This window comes from Solea senegalensis, linkage group LG2 (genome assembly GCF_019176455.1).
Source record: "Solea senegalensis isolate Sse05_10M linkage group LG2, IFAPA_SoseM_1, whole genome shotgun sequence".
Classification (NCBI taxonomy): domain Eukaryota; kingdom Metazoa; phylum Chordata; class Actinopteri; order Pleuronectiformes; family Soleidae; genus Solea; species Solea senegalensis.
This window is the reverse complement of record NC_058022.1, coordinates 21774896-21796456: the sequence shown is the minus strand read 5'-3', so window position 1 is coordinate 21796456 and position 21561 is coordinate 21774896. Positions and strand designations below refer to the sequence as shown.

General features: G+C 39.0%; 1 protein-coding gene across 2 annotated transcripts in view; it reads right to left on the bottom strand.

The window, feature by feature from the left end:
* The window catches only part of creb3l1 (cAMP responsive element binding protein 3-like 1), a 41893-nt gene that overhangs the window by 11554 nt on the left and 8778 nt on the right, over positions 1-21561 (bottom strand). Inside the window, exons 2-4 of one of the 2 annotated variants that reach the window (XM_044051245.1) lie at positions 14802-14937; positions 9670-9756; positions 439-593 (exon numbers count right to left, since the gene is read on the bottom strand). In XM_044051245.1, coding sequence (XP_043907180.1) covers positions 439-593; positions 9670-9756; positions 14802-14937 — 378 coding nt within the window. The remainder of the gene's footprint in view (positions 1-438; positions 594-9669; positions 9757-14801; positions 14938-21561) is intronic. The other variant, XM_044051254.1, reaches the window with a different exon arrangement.

Below are 21561 nucleotides of genomic sequence, written 5' to 3'. Positions count from 1 at the left end.
AAATTTGGCTTTTTTGTGTGTATTTTAAATGCTTCTCATTACCTGCTACTCTTAGCTCAACACACTGTGAACCCTGCATACATTTCACTTGCTCTCATGCGGCATAGTTTTGATTATTCAAATATTTGATGAATATTCATTCATTAATTATCTATCGCTTTATCCTCCACATGAGGGTCACACCCTGGATAGATCGCCAGTCCATCGCAGGGCCAATGAATTTGGAGTGTACATTTAAGCACATGAGGAGAGAAGACCTGAACCGGGATGTAAACCCGCAGCCTTCTTGTTGCAAGGCAACAGTTGCAATCTATCGTGTGGATAGCAACCCCCCCGCTCAATATTTGTATTGCAATTTTGCTTGAAATGCCCATCCCTACTGTTAACTGATAACAAAACCTGTACAGCATGTCAAGTATTGTGGATGTGGATGCTAACCGTGTGTTTCCAAGTTGATCCTCTGTGTGGGGGGGCAGGGTTTAATATGAGAGGCGGACCTTCCAAAGGCTGAGGATCTAATCTTTGACCCACATCGGGTTCCTCCTGCTTCACCAAGATGGCCGACAGGTCCTGATTGAAGCTCCATTCAAACTCTTAAGAAAGACAGACAGAATACCATATTATATTATGATGAATCTCTATTGCTAAAAGTCAAGTGAAAAGGGGACAAGGCTTGTAACCGGATGATTGCCAGTCCCAAAAAATCCCCACCAGGTCAAAAGGCTGGGGATTTGTCCTAGAAGAGGATGGGTTTAAAAAAAAACAACAAAAAAACAAACAGCTCTGCGGCACATTTAAATCCAGTTATGAACGCTATATTTATTTAAGAATTTGGTCTTGGTCACAAAATACTTGAATTACGTTAAGACATCTGCCATTATGGCCACGAAAACACACACCTCACTGGATACAAATATAGATTTTTGATAACTGAAATACAACTGGTGACTAACTTTAGATAAAAACTGTGTTCCTCTTCAGGGAGGCTTTGCTGTAGGTCTTTCCAATGGGAAATAACTAGATACTTATAAATCACACTTTCAAAGAGCGTCCACAAATCATGTGAGCACTTCCTGACGAGGCTGGTTATTACACACTGCTGGACGATGGCGCTCTGGCAACTGCGCTGCATAATTAGTCTTCAGGGAGTATGTGTCTACCCTGAAATAAAATAAAAAGATGGGCTGAACCAGCAGCACATCCCTGGTATTCATCCTGAGAAAAGAAACTGTTGTAGCCTTTTAAAAAACAGTACGGTTTTTAAGGCGGATCACCAAAACACAATGACGATATATTTCTAAAAGCATCATCACAGGTCTAACATTGTTTGGTCTACTCTGACCTGCATTGAGTATTTTTAGGAACATAAGTCAGTGCTCATTCTGGTGTATTTAGTGGCGAAGATGATGAAGAGGCTGGTGAAGAGTGTAGAGGTCTCACATCACATTATAATTCTTCATCAAAAAATGCCAGACAATGTTTGCCCAGAAAATACATTGTACCATGAGTTACAAGAAAAACACATGATTTTATTCCAATGATTCCAAAGCGGTTAACGTGACAAAACAACGGATATTCAACAATAAAAAAATATATATTACATCGATGTATTCTTAGTGACACAGTGTAGGATTCCAACCTTCATATAATGTCTCCAAGATTGTAATGTTATAGCAACTTATAACAGGGTCACCTCTGTCAAAACCTGAGCAGGTCTGCATCAGCTGCATTGGCACTATGTAACTTCTAGTTCCAGGTCCAAGCCACCAAAGAACTACAAGATTCTACTTTATGGCATATGTCACGTTTATTACACAAGTATAAAGCGTTTGTGCTTACTGTGTGTAAGACCATGGATTCAATTTGGCTTTTAATAACTTGAAAAATCCAACAATGTACTGTAATGTGCATATTTGTTCATATTAGCTGTCCCTGGTCTGAAGACATGGTTGTTTGTACGTTAGAAGCTTCAGAGTTCACAGGTATTGTTGGCTTGTTAACAAATGCACACGTTGGAGCTACTTATATTTTATGACATTTGTAACAAACAATACTGACAATCTAAGAGCAAATTGTCTTCTGTTACATCAACTGTCTTCCTTCACAACATCCATGAATCTTCTCTGTGGTCTTCCTCTTTTCCTCCTGCCCTGCAGCTCCATCTTCAACATGCTTTGTCCAATATAATCACTAACCCTCCTCTGCACATTCTCAACCTTGACTCTCTTGACTTTATCTCCAAACCGTTCAACCTGAGCTGTCCCTTGAATATGATCATACCTAATCCTGTCCATCTTGGTCACTCCCAGTGCAAATCTCAGCATATTCAGCTCTGCCACCTCCAACACACACATATAAAAGATTCATCTGGATACATCTCAATGTGTTGTAACAACATCTGACTGAAAATTCACTCAGCAACATGGACAGACCAAGTCATAATTTCATGTCTTTTTCCTTCTAGGTTTTTGTATTTAACGTCTTTTAACGTCTTATTTCTTACTTCTATTTGCCATGCAAAAAATTCATCACGCACCTTAGCAGAGTCTTCTGCAGTTCCATTGTACAATGACGATAGAGGCCTTTTATTCTATTAAGAAACACATTTTCTTTCTTGAAATATAAGCCAGTGGCCATTCATAGATATTTATCTGTGTTTTAAATCTTAAAACTCATTGGCTTCTCAGATAATTCATGCAAAAAATTTTAAATAAATCAGTGTCCTTTCTTTTTTTTTTGGTTTTGTCGACGGGACACTGATGAAAATGTTCTACTCTGCTTCTATTCAATATTTGTCTTGTTTGAATATTATATGTTGGTTTGGACATCTTAAAAAAACCAAAGGTCAAGCAAATGTAGCACTAAAACGTACAGTATATATTGATTTCTTTATTCCATGTGCAATTATTGCTCTTAATAAACATTTCAACCATGGCATTCTGTTTCTGATTTCCTGTCCTTAAACTATTTAACAGTAGGTGACAGACTCTCTCTCTATATTTCATACATGAACTTCACTGTCGAGTCCAACTTTCTACATTGGGCTAAGGAAAGCCTTGACTCCCACACAGCTTGGTAACCAATGTGCAAATCACCACTGGACTTCTTGAAAAGCTTGTTACAGGAAAGGATTTATCCCACTGCTGCGGGAGGACACAGAGAATGTCTCAGCCCTGGGAAGAGATGGTCATGTCTCTTTGAGGATCTCTCACCAAAGACGATTACAGAGTTAGCTCGGTAAACTGCACTGAGGAAAGATGAACAGCTGGTTTTTCTGCAGCTCCAGACTTCACACAGTCACAATTAAACTCACCTTTGAGAGACGCTCTCTAGTCTTGATGACCCCTCAATACTGCTTTACACTGCAGATTTGCCATTCACCCATTTGGGAATCAAACCCACAACCTTCTAGTTGAAAGATGACTCGCTCTATCATTGATCCACTGATCCCACTACTACTTCTACAACTGCCTGGGAAGACTGGTGTGTGATGCCACCTGTGGCCTCAAACCTATAACATAATTATCATTATCTGTAATGATTTAAAGGTGTATGTCGGTCTAGCATCACCTGCAGCATGATCAAAATGAATGACTTCTCAGTGTGTGAGATGCGCCCCCCAGAGGGTAACAGAGACATGACAACCTGAAGATAGTCAGTGAATTGTGTCTTTGATGTGGAGAGGAAGCATGTACTCCCAGAGCAGAGGGCTGAGGGGAATCTCCTTCCCCTCACCACATCCTTAAGTACAGATCTAGACTCAAAACCAAGTATAATTTCAGAGTGGCACTATCAAGCCTGCAGCCCAGTTCTGAAAATGCAACACATTGGAGCAAGTAACACAGAGATTCAAACTGGCTGAATATCTGCATATGTTTGTTTGGGCAAATTGTGTAGAGATAAAAGAGGTTTGTTGAGGTGGAGGGGTAGAAATATGTTTTCCTTTCCAGAAAGTTTGTGAACCACTAGTCTAAAGAAAGATACAACCAAATTGCATAATGGTAAATGTAGAATATAGAGCCAGCCTATTCAAACGGTGGCCTTAAAAGCAGTTCTTCAAAGACTCTTATGTAAATTCCTACACTAGCACTGACCATGAATGCAACACTCTGTGTAGCCAGATAGCCAGATAGATAATTTTATTATATTAGAGAAACAAATGCTGTCCAAATGCAGGTCAAATATGCAAACACATTTGTGTACATAAATGTACTTTTTGGTGTACCTTTCTAAATTTCTACGAAATTTGTAATTGAATAGTCCTGATCTAGAGTGTATGATGCTTCACATGTACTCTTGAATAAAAGTACAGATGCTGCAATTTATTACGTTTTCAGGAAGTGCAACTCAATGTTTTTACGTCTGCATCATTGAATCAAAAAGAAATTGAAATTATCTTTTGTTTTGTTTTAATTAAAATCAGGGATGTACCGATACTGACACCAGTATCATGTATCAGCCTGCCCTCGTGTACTTGTATTTGTTAAACTACTAAACTAATAATGCTGCACCAAATACCACTTTATGTCCACCACTTCACCTTTGCTGAGCAGGTGTGCGGCAAAAAGCGGATGTGAGTGGTTTGGAAATGCTTTAAGACAAGCAATGGCGATAAAATGAAAGCAGATTGTAACCTGTGCTCTGCTGGAGGGGAGGAGGAGAAAAGTAGCTCCTTCAACACAGGTCATTTGATAAAACATCTACGAACATGAGATAAGACACTTTGATGTCTGTGACAACACACAAAATGGTGTATGGAACGAGAGCAGTGAAAGTTTATAAGACATGGGTGTTGTGTGTGTGTGTGGGTGCATACATGATTTTTATCACCCATGGTTTCCGGGCAACATCGTGCTGGTTAAACGCTCTGAGTTTACAAGCTGTGTGTGTGTTGGGCCTGAAGCAGAGGGGGGTGGGCGTGTGTGTCCATTAAAGAGCTGGTAGATTGTCTCATTATTAGCTACAAACGTACACTGTAATCAATTACAGAGACAAACACAGACCTAAAGCGAGGTTATTGGTATTAGCTATACTTATTCCAGTTAACTCTTTGATTTTAAGTGTATCTTTCATCTACCATGTGGACAAGCATGAACTTGCTTTTAGTCACGTGGTCAGAGAACTTCGTAGTAATTTTCTCTTTAATCAAATGAGTAATAAATCATCATTACAGACATGTTTGGCACGTCACAGCAGTAGCTGACAACATTAAAACAGGGCTGTAATGATTCGCCAAATTTGTAGACAAAAATTGATAATAAAATTAGTTGCAGACAAATGTAATTGTGGTATAATTGTTGCTTATGTCATCAAACAGGTTTCTCTGTGTTCTTGAACAAAAACTAGGCCAAAATGGTAAGATAAGTTCATCTATTAGAGATGCGTGGTTGACGGTTACACCCGCGGACATTACAGCTCATCCGCTCATCTCTATCACCTATTTTACTTTTACTGCTGTTAGCTAGCTAGCAATATATAAATGGAATTGTCTTGGCTTTTAACATTAATGTTACTGTAGTGCTAAAGAAAAAAGCGATCTTTTGAAAAACTGTGTGTTATTCAACTTCACAGTATAAAGTTACAACCAAGCAGTACGTTTTAGCTGTGTTTCCAGTACAATCCGGTACGTCACTTTTTGCATTCCTATTAGGAATAGTACATGGTAACATGGTTAGGGAAAAGGACATGGTTAGTTTTCTGCAAAGGAAACAGACGTGCACTCTGCAGCGAGCAACCATCCTCACCAACTCAATCTGTGATAATCATCATATTTATTATGTGGAATAAATTAGTCAGATACACTAAATATAATATATATACTGCATATTGACAAAGAAATGCATTGACAAAATTGCATTACACTAAAGCCAACGAAATAAACCAGGTATTATCTATCTGTATTTTAAGTACGTAATACAGATCATAAACAGTAGATGTTTTATTTTAGAGTGTATTTACAGTGTATTGTCACTGTCCTTTGAAAAGCACAAACATATCAAAAGAAAACTTTTCATGAGCCCAGAGAAACAACCTGTGTGCAGCTTTAGATATTTTTATGCTATATATAGCATAAAATAATATCTAAATATTATCTATAAGCCATTTTGCCCAGCCATACATGTTGATTTTATGTATATTGTGACATATATTGATATCGAAAGATGTAATAAAAAGTGTACTGTGATTGCTCAAAATCGCCCAGCCCTAAATTAAATGTATGTTGAGCTGGATTTCAGTTTGTGATTAATTCACTAAATATGACTGTTGATGTCATTAAATCAGTGCTAGGACTGCATTGTCAAGAATGACCAGTGTACCTCCCTGTAACATCCAGGATAATATCTGTGCCAAAACCCCCAAAAGACGAAATAGCTGCAATTTCTCACATATAAAATAAAAAAAAATCAGAACCACATGTTAAATTAGTTAAAGTGCTGCCGTAGCATGGAACAGCTTAATGAAATAATAACATGCAGTGTCAAGTATCTGATTAAATGCTGGGGAGACACAATGTACACATAGTGCAGTAGCCACCTCTTCACTTTGGTTATTTACTGCCAATCATTTTACATACACTTCCTGAATTTAATTTTTGGGGCGGATTGCTCGTTTCCTCACACAGTACATCCTCTCTGTTAGCTCCTCAGAAGTCTCTCCTAATGAGGCCAGACCTGCTGAGCCTTGTTAAAACTCCTGCCTTCTTTAGGCCGTGAATTGATTGGAAGTGTTCTACGCCTAATCCTTTAATGAGTAGCAGAAGTTGTGAGCTGTTAGCCTGTGAGGAGCAGAAATGTCCTGTGCATCAGACAGATGTGACAGATGTACAATACAATATGTTAATCCTCGTTATTGTGTATTTTCTTGCCAATGCTTGTTTTAATGTATGTAAAGTGTTTCTTTGAGCCCCTTTAAAAGTAAAATATAAACAAAATGTATTATAATAATGACAATAATATAATAATGAAAATAATTGTACGCTATATAGTATAAGTAGAATTTTAACAATTTAAAGATTGAATTTTACTTAAAATACAAGCTCAGCAGAAAAACAACAAAGATCTTTTGTAATTTACAATGTGACACACAGTGTATATGTGCAGGGGGTTATAGTAATGAGTAATAAAGTTGAATCATTTAATAAAATCTCTTTAGGTGTGGGATTAGCGTAAAGTATGTTTACTGGAAACAAAGAAAGTCTGTCTGTGAAAGTAACACGGTGCAGGAAAAACTATGACAGCGTTAAAGAGAGGAAAGATCTTTGATCTCAGTGGGAGTGGCAGTAAAACACACAGGCACTCTTTAAATGAATGAGAGCTAGAGAGGAGGTGAGACAGACACAGAGCGAGAGAGGAGGTGAGACAGACAGAGAGAGAGAGAAGGTGAGAGACACACAGAGATAAGGTGAGAGAGAGAGAGAGAGAGAGACAGACAGACAGAATGAGACAGACTGAGAGAGGGTGAAACAGAAATCTTTATTGTCATTGTATGAGCACATACAACGAATTTAAAAACGGACACTCTAGAGATGTTTTTTATGTTTCTTTTTTTAATTGAAGACCTTTAAAGGTGCAGCTTAATTTACTGTTTCTTTATCATGACAATTGGGAAGTGCATGTTTTAGCAGTTCTACATCATTTACCAGAGGGCAACAGTTCAAAAAGACGGTGTCCAGGGTGAGTAAGGTCATGAATTTCGTTTTTAGCCCTAGAGAAGTAACACAACCTGGCAAGTTCTACCAGTGATGACAGTGGACAGCTTTTCTGTTGTTCTTACTAGTCTTTGCACTGATCTTTTATCTGTAGAGAAACAGCCTGCCTACCCCACTGTGGTGCAGTTATGTGAGGATGCGCTCTATGGTTGCCCTGTAGAATGCCAGCAGCAACACCAGAGAAGGTGAGACAGACACAGAGAGAAGGTGAGACAGACACAGAGAGAAGGTGAGACAGACACAGAGAGATGGTGAGACTTGTAGTCTGACATGGTTTTTTTCCCTCTGCACACACATTTCTACTTCATCACTACTACACTCCTACAAATTCATTCATTCAGTGTAGGGTCTGAAAGGCCAACAACAGCAAATATCTCTGGGTGCCTTTATAAACAAACTGCTGCTCTCACTATATGCTGAGAAAGTACCTCAAAAGACACAAAGTTTAGCATCTTCATATGACACAACACATATGACATTTGTTGTACTACTGTGCCAATCTTGCCAATATCTACTATTTTGCATGAATGGATCATGACCCCAAAAAACATTTAATTGAGCTTTGGTAACAGTACTCCTGCCTCTTTGACGTCTCCTCAAGGGACTTCCACAGCTAAGTTAAAAAACAATAATGTTGGCGAGAAATAGCAGAAGCACTTCAGCAACCCAGTGACAACTGGGTTGATTGACAACCCCTTGCCCCGCCTACCAGATGACCTATGAACTTGCACAATATCATGACTGATGATCGGTCTGGGTCATACTTGCCAGTCCCCTGAACAACACATTCATGCCATTGTGATTGATAATCTGACATGGTGACCACTGTGAGTTGTTGACTTTGTTTACTGACACTGGCAGCCGTTCAGCCATTCACAGAAACATATGCCGTAACATCCGATATCATGCGAGAAAGGATACTGTATTTTTGCAAACTGGTAAAAAAGAAGGTGTCAAAGTTAATGCACAAGCTGTAAAATAAACTTTGGATAAAGTCCAACATCAGTACATGTGATAGAAGGAGAGAGAGTGTGTTACACTTTTGAGGTTGAGTTGTCAGTTATATAACGACAGAAACAGTACATAGTTTCAAATCAAATCCCTTTCGGTGAAAATTTTACATTCTAACCAAAGCATGAGAGAATTTTATTCTCTTCTAAAATGTATTATTTTCTAAATCGTCTTTTTTTGTCACTCTTGTTTGCTTGTTGTGCAGGTTTAGCAATTTAAATAATCTGATCTTCAAACCATTACAGTGGACTTTTTGTGGATTAAGGGAGTCGGAAGGAGACAAAGTTAGAACAGGAGAGCTACAGAGAGGGAGACACTGACAGACAGAGAGAGCGACTGAGAGAGATAACCTGACAGAGAGAAAGAGAGAGCGACAGAGGGAGGGAGAGTTTCCGCTGGCCTCGGCTAAAGCTGCAGACTCAAAACCATATGCTTGTCATAGCATTGTGCGAGTCTGTGTGCAAGTCTGCGGATGTGTGTGTGTTAGGTGGGCGGGGCTTAGCTGAGGGAAAACTGTTCAGATCGGAGATCCTGCTGTGAGCAGCAGGATCCCTGGGACAAATGGAGAAAAGACATGCAGACAGACAGACAGGGAGACAGAAACATACAGGGAGACAGTGGGGGATAATGGGGAAGATGAGTCACAGATAGAGTGAGCGAGAGGCTGAAACAAGCGAAGGCTTTTAAAAATTGACTGTCTTTTTATTGCACTGTTCCTTCAGCCACAGTAAAAAAAACAATCAAACAGTCGACCCAATCATCACAATTGATATAGACAGACTGTGGATTCAGGCAAACCACAGTGTATAGTGTTTGACAGAACAGCCGACAGAGCCACACCAAACTGCAAACTGAGCCAACCAGGGGAGTTTTGATCAGCTGTGCATTTTCCCAGGAAGCATAAACTGAGATAGCAAAAGTAGAACGTGTGAAAATATCACGTGACCTACCAGACTCTTGATCCATTTTGATTGACAGGGCTGGGCTCTGGGGGGCGGAGTCTTCACTCAAAGAGTAGCTGTGCTCTGCTTGAATATCTGTTAGATTCAAAAGCCTTTTTGTTTCAAACATGGACTTCACAATCTACATGTTAAAGTAAAGTTACAGACATAATGCTGAAGATAGAGCTGACATAATTTATATCTGGCTGCTTTAGTTTGTTTATCATCCTTCAGTCGCTATTTAAATCAAACCTTTTGCTGCTGTGGCCTTTCTATTAATTTGAGGGAATTTAATGCATAAAATGATACCATGTTTGACAGTGACACAATACTTTGACTGCATTGACCTTTAAATTTTCCCTTGCAATTACATTAAGGGTTGAATGACATATGTCAGTCAAGTTACTTTTCTAAATCTGTATTTAACATCATCTTCCAATATAAATCAGTCAAACTTTTTTTAAACTGTTTTCTATGATCATGTCAGCATGCCCAGGGTTTTTTCTAAACCGAGTTACTGTTCATTACCCTACTGTTTTTTACTATATATACTGAATAGCTGCTCTTTTATTTAGAAAGAGAAATCACATGGAACAGGAGCGCATCACGCATCGTGTAGAAACATGGCAGACTTAACAGGAGAAACTAGAGAGTTGAAGTATTTACAGAAGGCCGTATGTCGCCTTTTTTATGACATGTGGTCTCACCTCAGAGTCCATCACCCAGCACAGGTTGCTTAACTTGAAAACTGACATTAGCACTGCCACCAGTCATCACCAGCCAACAATTATAGCAATTGCCAAATCCACCAAATATAAACGAAACAGCGCAAGATGTGAAATGTTCCACTGCTCCGCTACTTTGTCAAAGGTATGGTGGTGTTTCACACAGTGGAGAAAACTTAATTCAATGACATGATTGAAACATGGGATCGCCAAAACGAATTCGCCGAAAATATTTCCCCAAGATGGCCAGCCCCACAATAAAGTAAGAGGACAGCAACATTCTTCTCATTCACAACAGATTTATGGTCCAGTGTTGACATTTCTCACAGACGGCAGAGGAAGAAGGCGCTCCATAAAACACACAAACTCCTGGAGCATTCCCTGATAGCGGTAAGTTTCAGTAATGATAGTTTTGTAATTGTATTTGTCATAATATCCTACTAACACAGCAGCAAGCCAGCTGTTATTGTTGTTGCTATGTGCCCATGACTTCATCTCCTCCACCGCAGTATTCAAAAAATAAATGTGGAATATGAAATATGGATTGAAGATTTTATTACATGCAATCATGCTTCCATTTTTTAAAATGTCTAATATTTATTTTGATAATCTTTCCATTACACTTTGACTTTTGAACACAATCAGCTAAGCAATGAGAAGGACTTGCATAAAGCTTAGAACATGTGAAATGGGTTATGTCGATTTTGCTTTTCAATTAATTTGTATTATTTCAGTTGATGCCAATGTTACAGCCTAATAAAACTGAACACACCATTGTGCTGTATTTATGTATTCATTCACATGGGGCAATCCCACTGTTTAAATTTAGCTAATTCAAAATTAAATATCCTTTTTCATGGCAGGACAGGCAAGAAAGCAGCCAAAGTTGAAAAAACAAACATGGCGACCATAACCAGAGGTTATTTTATTGTGCTTGATCCAATATAGACAGAAACGCAAGTGGATTTCGCAGCAGTGGACCCACTGAATGCAAGTTGTCCCATTTAATGGGGAATATTGTTGGTGTTGATGTTTGGGAACTTGCTTCACCAGATAGCCCCTCAAAAAACCTGAGACACTGGCAGTCACTCAGAAAGTCACTTTACTGGGTGCAGGCATAAGCTAAAGAACTAGGACAGGCAGTTTTAAATACCACTGTAGACTCTTCATTATGGTGGCCAGGAAGATTCAACAAGAATGCACTAATTCAAAAGCTAAAACACTAATACAAAAGCCCCAACACAAATGTAAAAGCAAAAACAGGAATGCAAAAGCCACAACAGGAATGCAAAAGCACCAACATGAATGCAAAAGTCACAAAAAACACAAATACAAAAGCAAAAACAGGAATGCAAAAGCAAAAACAGGAATGCAAAACCCACAAGGAAGTCAGCAGTTGTGGGATGGGGGTTTACAGTACCTGCAGTGCTGCTGGCAGGCGTGCAACTTCACTATTAGGGAGCAGAGGAACATGCTGAATGGAAGACCAAGGAGCAGTGCTTGAAGTGGGCCAGTATACTGTCTGGTACGCAGTACCAGCACTTCTGAATTTTTATATTTTTAGTATGTCATGTTTTCGCTTTTGCATTTGTTTTGGGTCTTCTGGACCACCATACTTCATCCTGTTTTCCTGATTGATTCGACTATTGACAAAAAGTCTCTGTCTTTTGCATACAGTATAAATTGGCCTTCACCTAAAGGGGGGGCCCGACCCCCATTTCGCACCAACCCTACCACTCAGTCCCTCAGCATTTGCATATGCTGCTTTGGCAGTTTATTTTGTCAGTGGGCGCCCACTTTCACAGACCCAGTTAACAGGCAGGGGTTTTGGAAGTCATAGACTCTGGCAACAGAAACGAGACTCCAGGACCATAGAATTCCACTCATTGCAGAAAGCCAATACAGTTTGATTACAGCTAGAGCTGCCTATTATTCTTCTTTAATTTAAGAAAATAAGAATAATTGGATAATAATAATCTTTCAGCACTGTAGCCAGGCTGACACAGAGCCACAGCTCCACTGAACACTGAGCAGTGATGACTTCATGAACATCTTTGTGAATAAAATAACATCAATTATAGAAAAAAATGATAATTTCCCCCCTCATACTGATTAATTTTTTAGCACAAGAGCTTTAGAAGCACCAGGTGCACAGTTAGACAGTTTCTCCCCTGTAGTGCTCCCTGAGTTAACATCATTTGTTTCATCATCCAAACCATCAACCTGTCAGTTAGATCCCATCCCCACTAAACTGTTTAAAGGTGTGTTTCCTTTAATTAACAGCTCTACACTAAACCAAATTAATCCTTATTAACTGGATATGTGCCCCAAACTTTTAAAATAGCAGTTATTAAACCCCTTCTCAAAAGACGACCCTTGAACCAAATGTTTTAGCTAATTACCGACCTATATCTAATCTTCACTCCATTTCTAAAATCTTAGAAAAAGCAGTTGCTAATCAATTATATGAATATTTGTGCATTAATGACCTGAAGATTTTCAGTCAGGTTTTAGATTACACCATAGCACACTAGTTAAAGTTAGTAATGATCTTCTCTTGACTTTAGATAATGATCTAGTCTCTTTACTTGTACTGTTAGATCTTAGTGCTGCATTTGACACCATTGATCATAATATTCTACTGCAGAGATTGGAGCAGACTCTTTGGATCACAGGTGCTGCCCTCTGCTGGTTTAAATCATACTTATCTGATAGATTCCAGTTAATGTTAATGTTCTTGTTAATGATAAAGCCTCAGTACAAACTAAAGTTAATTGAGGAGTTCCACAAGGCTCCGTGCTTGGGCCTATGCTTTTTACTTTATATATGCTTCCTCTAGGGAACATTATTAGCAAGCACAACATAGACTTTCATTGTTATGCAGATGACACACAGCTTTATTTATCAATGAGGTCGGATGAAATAAATCAGGTTGTTCAACTCCAGGAATGTCTCAGAGACATTAAGTCCTGGATGACCTGTAACCTGTAAAAAACTGAGGTCATTATACTTGGCCCTAAACACCCTAGAGAAGACTTTAGATGAAATTACCACGTCATTTGATTCACATATAAAACTAATTTCCAGAACAGCTTTCTTCCACCTGCGAACCATTATGAAAATTGCAGGATCCAGATCCAGTTTCGAGGCTACTATTATTATTATCATTCATATCATATAATCACAATTATTATTATTATGCTATAATTAAAGTAGATATCAATATCATTTTGTCATTGTTTTATCAACAATTTCTGCTGTGGCTTATATAAATGACACTGTAGTTCTATAAACATGTCATCACTGACTCAGAACTGTCTTGTCTAAACGTGTAACTTGATACAATTGTTGTATATCTGATCCTGGTCTCTTTCTTCTGTCTCTACCTCTACCACTGTCCCCCATTTTTCCTTTCAGCTTTCAAGGCAGATGGCTGCACATCTTTGAGTCTGGTTCCATCAGAGAATTCTTGTTTTTTCTCTCCACTGATTCCTAGTGCTTGCTCATTGTGTGAATTGTGAGGTTTCTCTGCTCTCAATGATGTTGTCTAAGTACAGTGCCTTGAGATAATGTATGCTGTGATTCGGCGCTATGCTAATCGAATTTAACTGAATTGAATCAGCTGGGAACTAATAACTTGGTGCTGATGGTCTCATGCACCGAGCTTTAGATTTTGAATCAAAGCAAATAATGGGACTGGGGTATTTTATAACCAGATGTTATACAACAAGTGACTGTTGCACTGTGGGAGGTTGTTCAAGAAAACAAGAAGGTAATTTACATGTGAAGATAATAGAAATTTCCTTTTTTTCTTTTTTTTTTCTAAATAAAGCTTTATTTGAACAAATATTTTGCACGCACAAACAGTGTAGAATTGTGTCTATGGTTAAAAAAATAAGCAGTACTATGTGTACAACTGATTTACTGTGAAAATCAGAACAGTGCTATTAACGGTAAAAGTAATAGTCTTATGGTGGCAGGCATCTCGACTAAGACGACGACGCAGCAAAAAAAAAAAAGAAAAAAAACATACATCGCACTCATGACTAGCACTTCATAGTTTGGTTTACTTGAAGCTCTTACTTACTTCTAGCTCTTATTTGTACCCAAATGTTTAAATGCACTTATTGTAAGTCGCTTTGGATAAAAGTGTCTGCTAAATGACATGTATTGTAATGTAATGGATCTTGGAATCCCATTTTGGGTTTGGTGAGGTTGCAGTTGGAAAAGTTCAGTAATCTTGGAAATTCCAAATTCCGACTACAAATGGAACGCACCATAAGAAAAAAGTTGAAATAAATTATAATTAGAATGGAAAAAGGGAAGGGAAAAAGGACTTCAGAATTTGTATTATTACATAAAGCATATTTATCCTAGTAAAAAATTACTTTTTACAATAAAAGAGGAGGAGCTGACCTGGGCTGCTGTCAATGTCCATGTGTAAAAGTGAGGGTCTGTCTGCCAGTAGGGGTGGTCGCTCTAATAGATGATCGTCAAAGAAACTGCTGAATAATTCACTGTTGAAGTCGTCCATCTGGTCACCTGAGAAAGGCTGCAAGGTGTGGAGACAACAACAAAAAATACTTAAATGCCACAACATCATGGTTTCTCTGCTGTTTTACTTAAAATATAGCTTGTACACATTTTCATATTAATCAAACATGGCAAACATGACCAAAACCACTTATGAAACTTGGCCCAACATGTCATTTATTGATTTTATTTCATGCTCATTTATTTCAGTTATCAATAAAAACAAGGCTTGAGACAGAGAGGCAGGGTCAGCATGTAGGAGCAGTGGATTGAGGTCCATTGCTGATGTGAGTGATGAAGGGTGATGGGCAGTTATGAACAAAGTGTGATGTGGATGGTGAATCATCCTCGGCTCGACTGACAAAATGTATACTCAAATCAATACTTATTTTGAGTACATTCTAGTCAGTTGTATACAATCCATGAACGCCAATACTATTTTAAAAGCATAAGTAAAATGCACTGTTGGTGATAAATTGTGTCAACTTAATAATTAATAGCATTGAAGAACAATGGTCTGTGCAGCTTTGCCAGTGGTCCGGATAGAGCGGATGCTTTGGGGTGTCCACCTAATGAAGCGAGTACTTGCAGGACGGGGAAATACCACATTCTGAGAGTCTTGCCGACTTCTGATCACTTGTTCAATGTTCCCTGACTGGTGATTCCTGTCTCAGGTGTTATTCAGTCTTCAGAACACCAGACAACAACAAGACACAGAACCTAATGTCCCTTGATGCATTTGATTATATTGAAACAAGCACCAAGTTTAAGTCCCTATGGAGCAGGTTTGAGTTAACTCAGGGCATGCTACAGATGGTCATGTAAGTAGTTTGCTCACATTTTAATTGTGATTGCCTAATTCTGAATCTTTGCATGGTTCAAATTTGCCGAGACATTGCGCTGCATTTTTTTAGTGGCCTCCCTCAACTGTCACGACGGAAAAAATAAAAGCATTGGAAAATTCTGTTCCTGAATAAGTCCCGTAAAAGTTATTTTGGTTGGGTTGTTTTTGAAAATGAAATACTATTAGATTAGGGCTGGGTGATAATACGATAACGATATGTATCGCGATAAACACTTCCGCGTTATCAATAGAAAAGACTTCGTTAGAAAAAAAAACAAAAAAGCGAAAGAGAAAAATAGACGTAGGTTTGATTGCATGAACAAACTCAGTCCCTCCCTCGTAACCAAGTTGCTACCATGCTTGCAACCTGTAGAGTGGTCAGAGCCTCTGGAGTGGCAGTCAAACAGCCAATCACTGAACATTCTCTTTGGTTGTGCCATCCACTTCCCCGTGTCACAACAACATGTGCACATCGAGTGAGCAGAGGCAAGAATGAGTGCCGAAAGCTGGCAGATCATTAGAAAAAAAAACGACCACAGTCATGCCAATGTCACCTACAAATTACGCCAGGCGACCGTACCCACCAAGCGCTTATTACTTATTATCAACAAGCTTACTACTCATCTTCGTCGCTCACACCCCCTGGGCAGGACTCCAGAGTGAAACCATTTTGGTCGCACATGTGGCCAAAATTTTTAAGAGTGTACCTAACAATTTTTCTGGGTCAAGATCCTGAGGCGAATTGCTAAAACATCATTATTTCATAAACCAGCGCCATCTGTCGACTTTCAACAGCCTCCGTTGCCAAGAGCTTTCTGTGTTTTAAATGTGTCCTGAAGCTCCACACACGGAGCTAAGTACGTCTGCGGGGCCGGTCCTCAGGCTCCGTGTTTACCTGCGGGACGAGTCGTTCTGAGACCGCCCTGTTGAGGTACTCTGCAACAGTACCGTATGATAAAAAATCTAAATGGTACAAAGACATAACTGAGGCAGTGACTTATCACAGAGCCAAGGACATGCTTCCAGTCAGCATAGTTGAGAAGTTTGGTTTTAAAAATCTCGTGAACGTACTTGACATTATTATTTTCCTCTTTGTGGTCTGATTGATAAATGTAGTGATTAAAATAAGAGGAACGTTTATGAGTTTAGAATAAAAGTGTTAAAGTTAAAATAATTTCTAAAATGTTCAATAATTATCGATATCAATTGATATGAAGTAGTGATATCGTGATATGTTTCTCAGCCATATCGCCCAGCCCGATATTAGATAGACTATGTGTCATTATCATTTAAAAAAAATCTAAATGTTCGGTGATGATACCGCAAGGTAAGAGTGCCAAAGAATGGAACAGTTGGGGCTGGTTATTTTGCTACTATTAAAAAAGCAAATGCCAAAAATACGTACGAAGTGGCAGTTGCTGGTCTCTGAAACAGGGGAAGCTCATTTCAGGCACAGATATTTATACATAAATTCAAACCACGTTGATAAAAATGAATGAATGAATGAATGAACAACTGAAACGAGGACACATGTCAATTACATAAAATAAAGAAATGCTATATTGTGTTTTTATTTACAGTGTATACAAACAGAAATGGGCTACGTCGTCGAGCACATGACACACAGTAACCAGTTATTTGTCTAGAGACTTCCCTTGCAAAATCCACACAGGACTTGCAGGAACATTTCCACCGCACGTTAAAATTAAATACAAAAATTAAAATGTAAATACAACACAGTACACATGAGTACTGAGTTTCCTTTGCTGTCTTAGAGCAATCGCCACTGTACGTACCATACTGTACAGTTCGGTACGGTACAGTACATAACCGTTCCACTCGCTAGAAACGTGGCTTAGTAGACTGTGTTAAAGACATGGAGAGTCAGGCAATGCACTGAACACTATCAGTCTGACTCTGTGACTGTCTGGATGAATGAGTCACTGAGCATGAGAGATGCTCTGGAAGCCTGGGACTGAATGGTGATCTGCTTTCACTTCATGCTTCATGTGTCACCAAACAAAGCAGACACACGTAAATAGGGGTTTGAATCAACTGATCTGTGTGTGTGTGGAGTCTCCTCAATGATGCAGTAATATTCTGACTTTATTAACAGCAAATACAGATAGTGATTTACACATTTTATTCTTGAGTGCAGATGTGTCAGTCCAGTTGCAACAATAAAGGCACAGCTGGAATGACAGGTCAATATAGACCTAACTACAATTTTTCTTTTTTGAAATGAAAAATGAATCACGTGTGGTGACAGAGAACTCTGCCAATTCTAGTCTTTTTTCCCTTAGCCCCGTGAAGCACTTTAGCCTCTTCTGGCTCATTGTTTTGGCTCTGTACAACACATACTTCGCTCACATCAGGCAGCAGAGGCTCGGAGAAATCCACTGTGTGCTACTGCAGCACCCACTGCTTACATAAGACATGGTATCCTTCATTCTCTGAGAGGTACTTTCTGAGGACTAGTCTTACTCAGTAAACATTTAAGGGCCTGGGCTTCATTAGATTTTGGACCAATGTGGTGCAAACATAACAAGGCGTTTAACAGTAGTGTTTCCAACTTAAGATTTTTTTCAAAAACGTACCTCATATATACTTTTGTATTAGAAAGTTATATATATCGTGATATAAATCAGGGACACACCATTAGTGTACTAGTTAGCGCGCTTGCCTTTGTGGCAAGAAGACCTGGATTCGCGACCCGGTCGGACCGTTTTCTTGTTTCCTGCCACAGTCCAAAAACATGGAATATGGGGATCAGGTAAATTGGACACTCTAAATTGGCCATACTGTAGGTGTGAGTGTAATAGTTGTTTGTCTCTATATGTGGTCCTGTGATGGATGCAATATTTTTAGGCAATATATGAGATATCAGGGAAGCATGACACTGGACTTTTTGCCGATATTTGATATGACAATATATCGAAAGTACTTAGACCAATAACTGATACCGTAATTTTTCCCTGTGCCCATCTGCAAAGGTGGGCACGTCTCTTACGTGGTGAAATGAACATCATATTGAATATCATTTGCATACTCGTGTCGCAGCAGTGCATATACATTTTCTTAAAGGGGACATCAGTCAGTCAGTCATCATCTAACCGCTTTATCCTCCACCAGAGGGTCGCGGGGGGTGCTGTGCCAATCTCAGCTACATCGGGCGATAGGCGGGGTACACCCTGGACAGTTCGCCAGTCCATCGCAGGGCCACACACAACTAGAGACAAACAACCATTCACTCTCACAATCACTCCTATGGTCAATTTAGAGTGTCCAATTTACCTAATCCCCACATTGCATGTTTTTGGACTGTGGGAGGAAGCCGGAGTACCCGGAGAGAACCCACGCACACACGGGGAGAACATGCAAACTCCATGCAGAAAGGCCCTTGTTCCAACCGGGGCTCGAACCCAGGTCTTCTCGCTGCAAGGCGAGAGTGCTAACCACTACACCACCGTGTGGCCCCTAAAGGGGACATATTATGCAGAATCAACTTTTTAATAATTTTAATACTTGTATTTGGGACTCTGGAGGCCCTACCAGTCGCCAAAATGTGGAAAAAGAATACTCAGTCATGTTTTCGTGGTCCCTCTTAGTGTAAGTATAGGCGATAAAACACTCGATGTTGAATTCCCTGCGCTTATGACGGCAGCATGCGCATTTCACCGCGAATGTTACAGCCCCACCAGTAAGTTTACTTCAAGAGCTCCACCTTAGCTCCACCTTGTCCCTGTGAGAGTGCAGGCGAGGGAGGAAGAGGGGTATTATGTCAACGAGGAGGGACAAGTGTGCTGTTCGTGGCTGCACAGTGGAGCACAGTGTTTTACACAAACTTCCAGCCTCAGAGGATTTTATATATGAAGCTAATGTGCCGGATAAAGTCAGCAAACTTGTGTTTGTGTGTTCGCACCACTTCACATTAGACTGCGGCCAGTGGTCGCCGTATTTAGTCAGCGAACGTATTTCACCGACGTACAAAGACACACATTTTTAAGAAAAGGTCACACAGAGCTCATAACTGACCATTCTGACACGTCCTAATTAAAAATATTTGTTCAGTACGTCCTCCATGACCGGAGCACAGACTCAGTCTGATACAGTCACATACAGCAGCAGTTTATGCAGCTCGCCGCTGGCGAACAATGGTGGCGATCAGTGGTGTTTTTAACTGATTTACAGTTCGGCAGTGTTCGGCCTGATCCTTGTGTCGGACGTCTCTTCCTGTGACGGCACTCTCGTTGTTTTCCGTGCACGCTGCCATGTTGATATTGTCAGAGAACTAGTGGAGGGAGGGGGAGAGGAATGGAGCAGAGGGAACAGGAGCTGAGCGAGTGAGCGCAGCAAAAAGGACAAATCAGAAACCCCCTGGAAGAAGTGGGTGTGTGTTTGCCTGTGTCTCTTTTGCATATAAAGGGACCATGCACAAAACCGAGCGTCCTTATGGTATTTTGACCAAAACATGTCACAGACATGTTCATTAGGACACCAGGGAACTATTTTAACTTGGAGAAATAGGGTATAATTTGTCTCCTTTAAGGTACAGTGTGTAAACTTTAGGTGAAATTATTTTAATTTGACAGAAACTGAAGATAAAAATTGTTGTTTTGGGTTTTTCTTTTACCACCACCTGATTGTAGGAATTGTTGTTTTTCATTATATTTGGAGTGGGGTCAGCTTTTAGACAACAGTCATATCTTGGCATGTTTGCTGATATCAGATAATATATTTCAAAGGCAGTCTCTGCCGATACCAATATAATGCCAAGAATATTGGGCATCCCTACAAGATATATCGGGATATAAAGCTGCACACCTGTTTTTTCTGAGGACTCATTAAAATTTGTCTTTTCAGACATGCTTCTCAAAGGAAAGTGAAAATAAACTGTAAATACACTATAAAATAAAATATCTACTGTTTATTATCTGTATTACATGCTTACTACAGTTATTACCATTAATTTCAGATAATACCTGCTGTATTTCTTTGGCTTTTAATGTTAATGTTAAATAAAGGATTCAATGTTAATGTTAAATAAAGGATATTTACATGTGTTAGAAACAATGACAGTGACTATAAATATGGTCCAATTCTCCTATAACACAAATATGGCTTGAAATTAAACATGTGTCATTGTCTTTTTTATATTATAATCCCGCAATTTTCTTCAAAAATATACAATATTTAGTGTAATTCACAAATGTGAAATATTGTGTTTTTTAATGCAACAGCCTTATCAAGATATGACAATATCCAAAATCTAAGACCATATCTTGTCTCATATCATGATATAGATATAATATCCATACATTGCCCAATCCTTCTAATATGGTCTGAGAAAACCAAACCAAAGCAAATACAGTAAAGTAGTATTTAGCTGTTATGCTGCACACGACTGGAACAAATTACCTGTAGAACTGAAATCAGTCCAAAATGTGAATATTTTTAAATCCAGGCTAAAAATATTTATATTCTCATATTCTTATGATTGAGTTCTTTAAAGCTCTTTCCATTTAATCTTTCGCTATACTGTTTTTGAAGTAAATTATTGTTTAATGCTGTAACGTAAAATTTTATGCTGTGTTGTTTTCCTTCTCTGTTTCTGTTTAGCTGTGCTCGGTTTTATTTTTTATATTTTTATTTTAATCGGGCTGTACTCAAATTGTGTGTTTTCATTTTTCTTAATTTAGGTTGGGGGTTTTTATGTAAAGTACATTGAGTATGAAATGTGCTATACAATAATGTTTCACAGGCAGCACAGGATACCTTATGTAACAAACAAATCTGAAA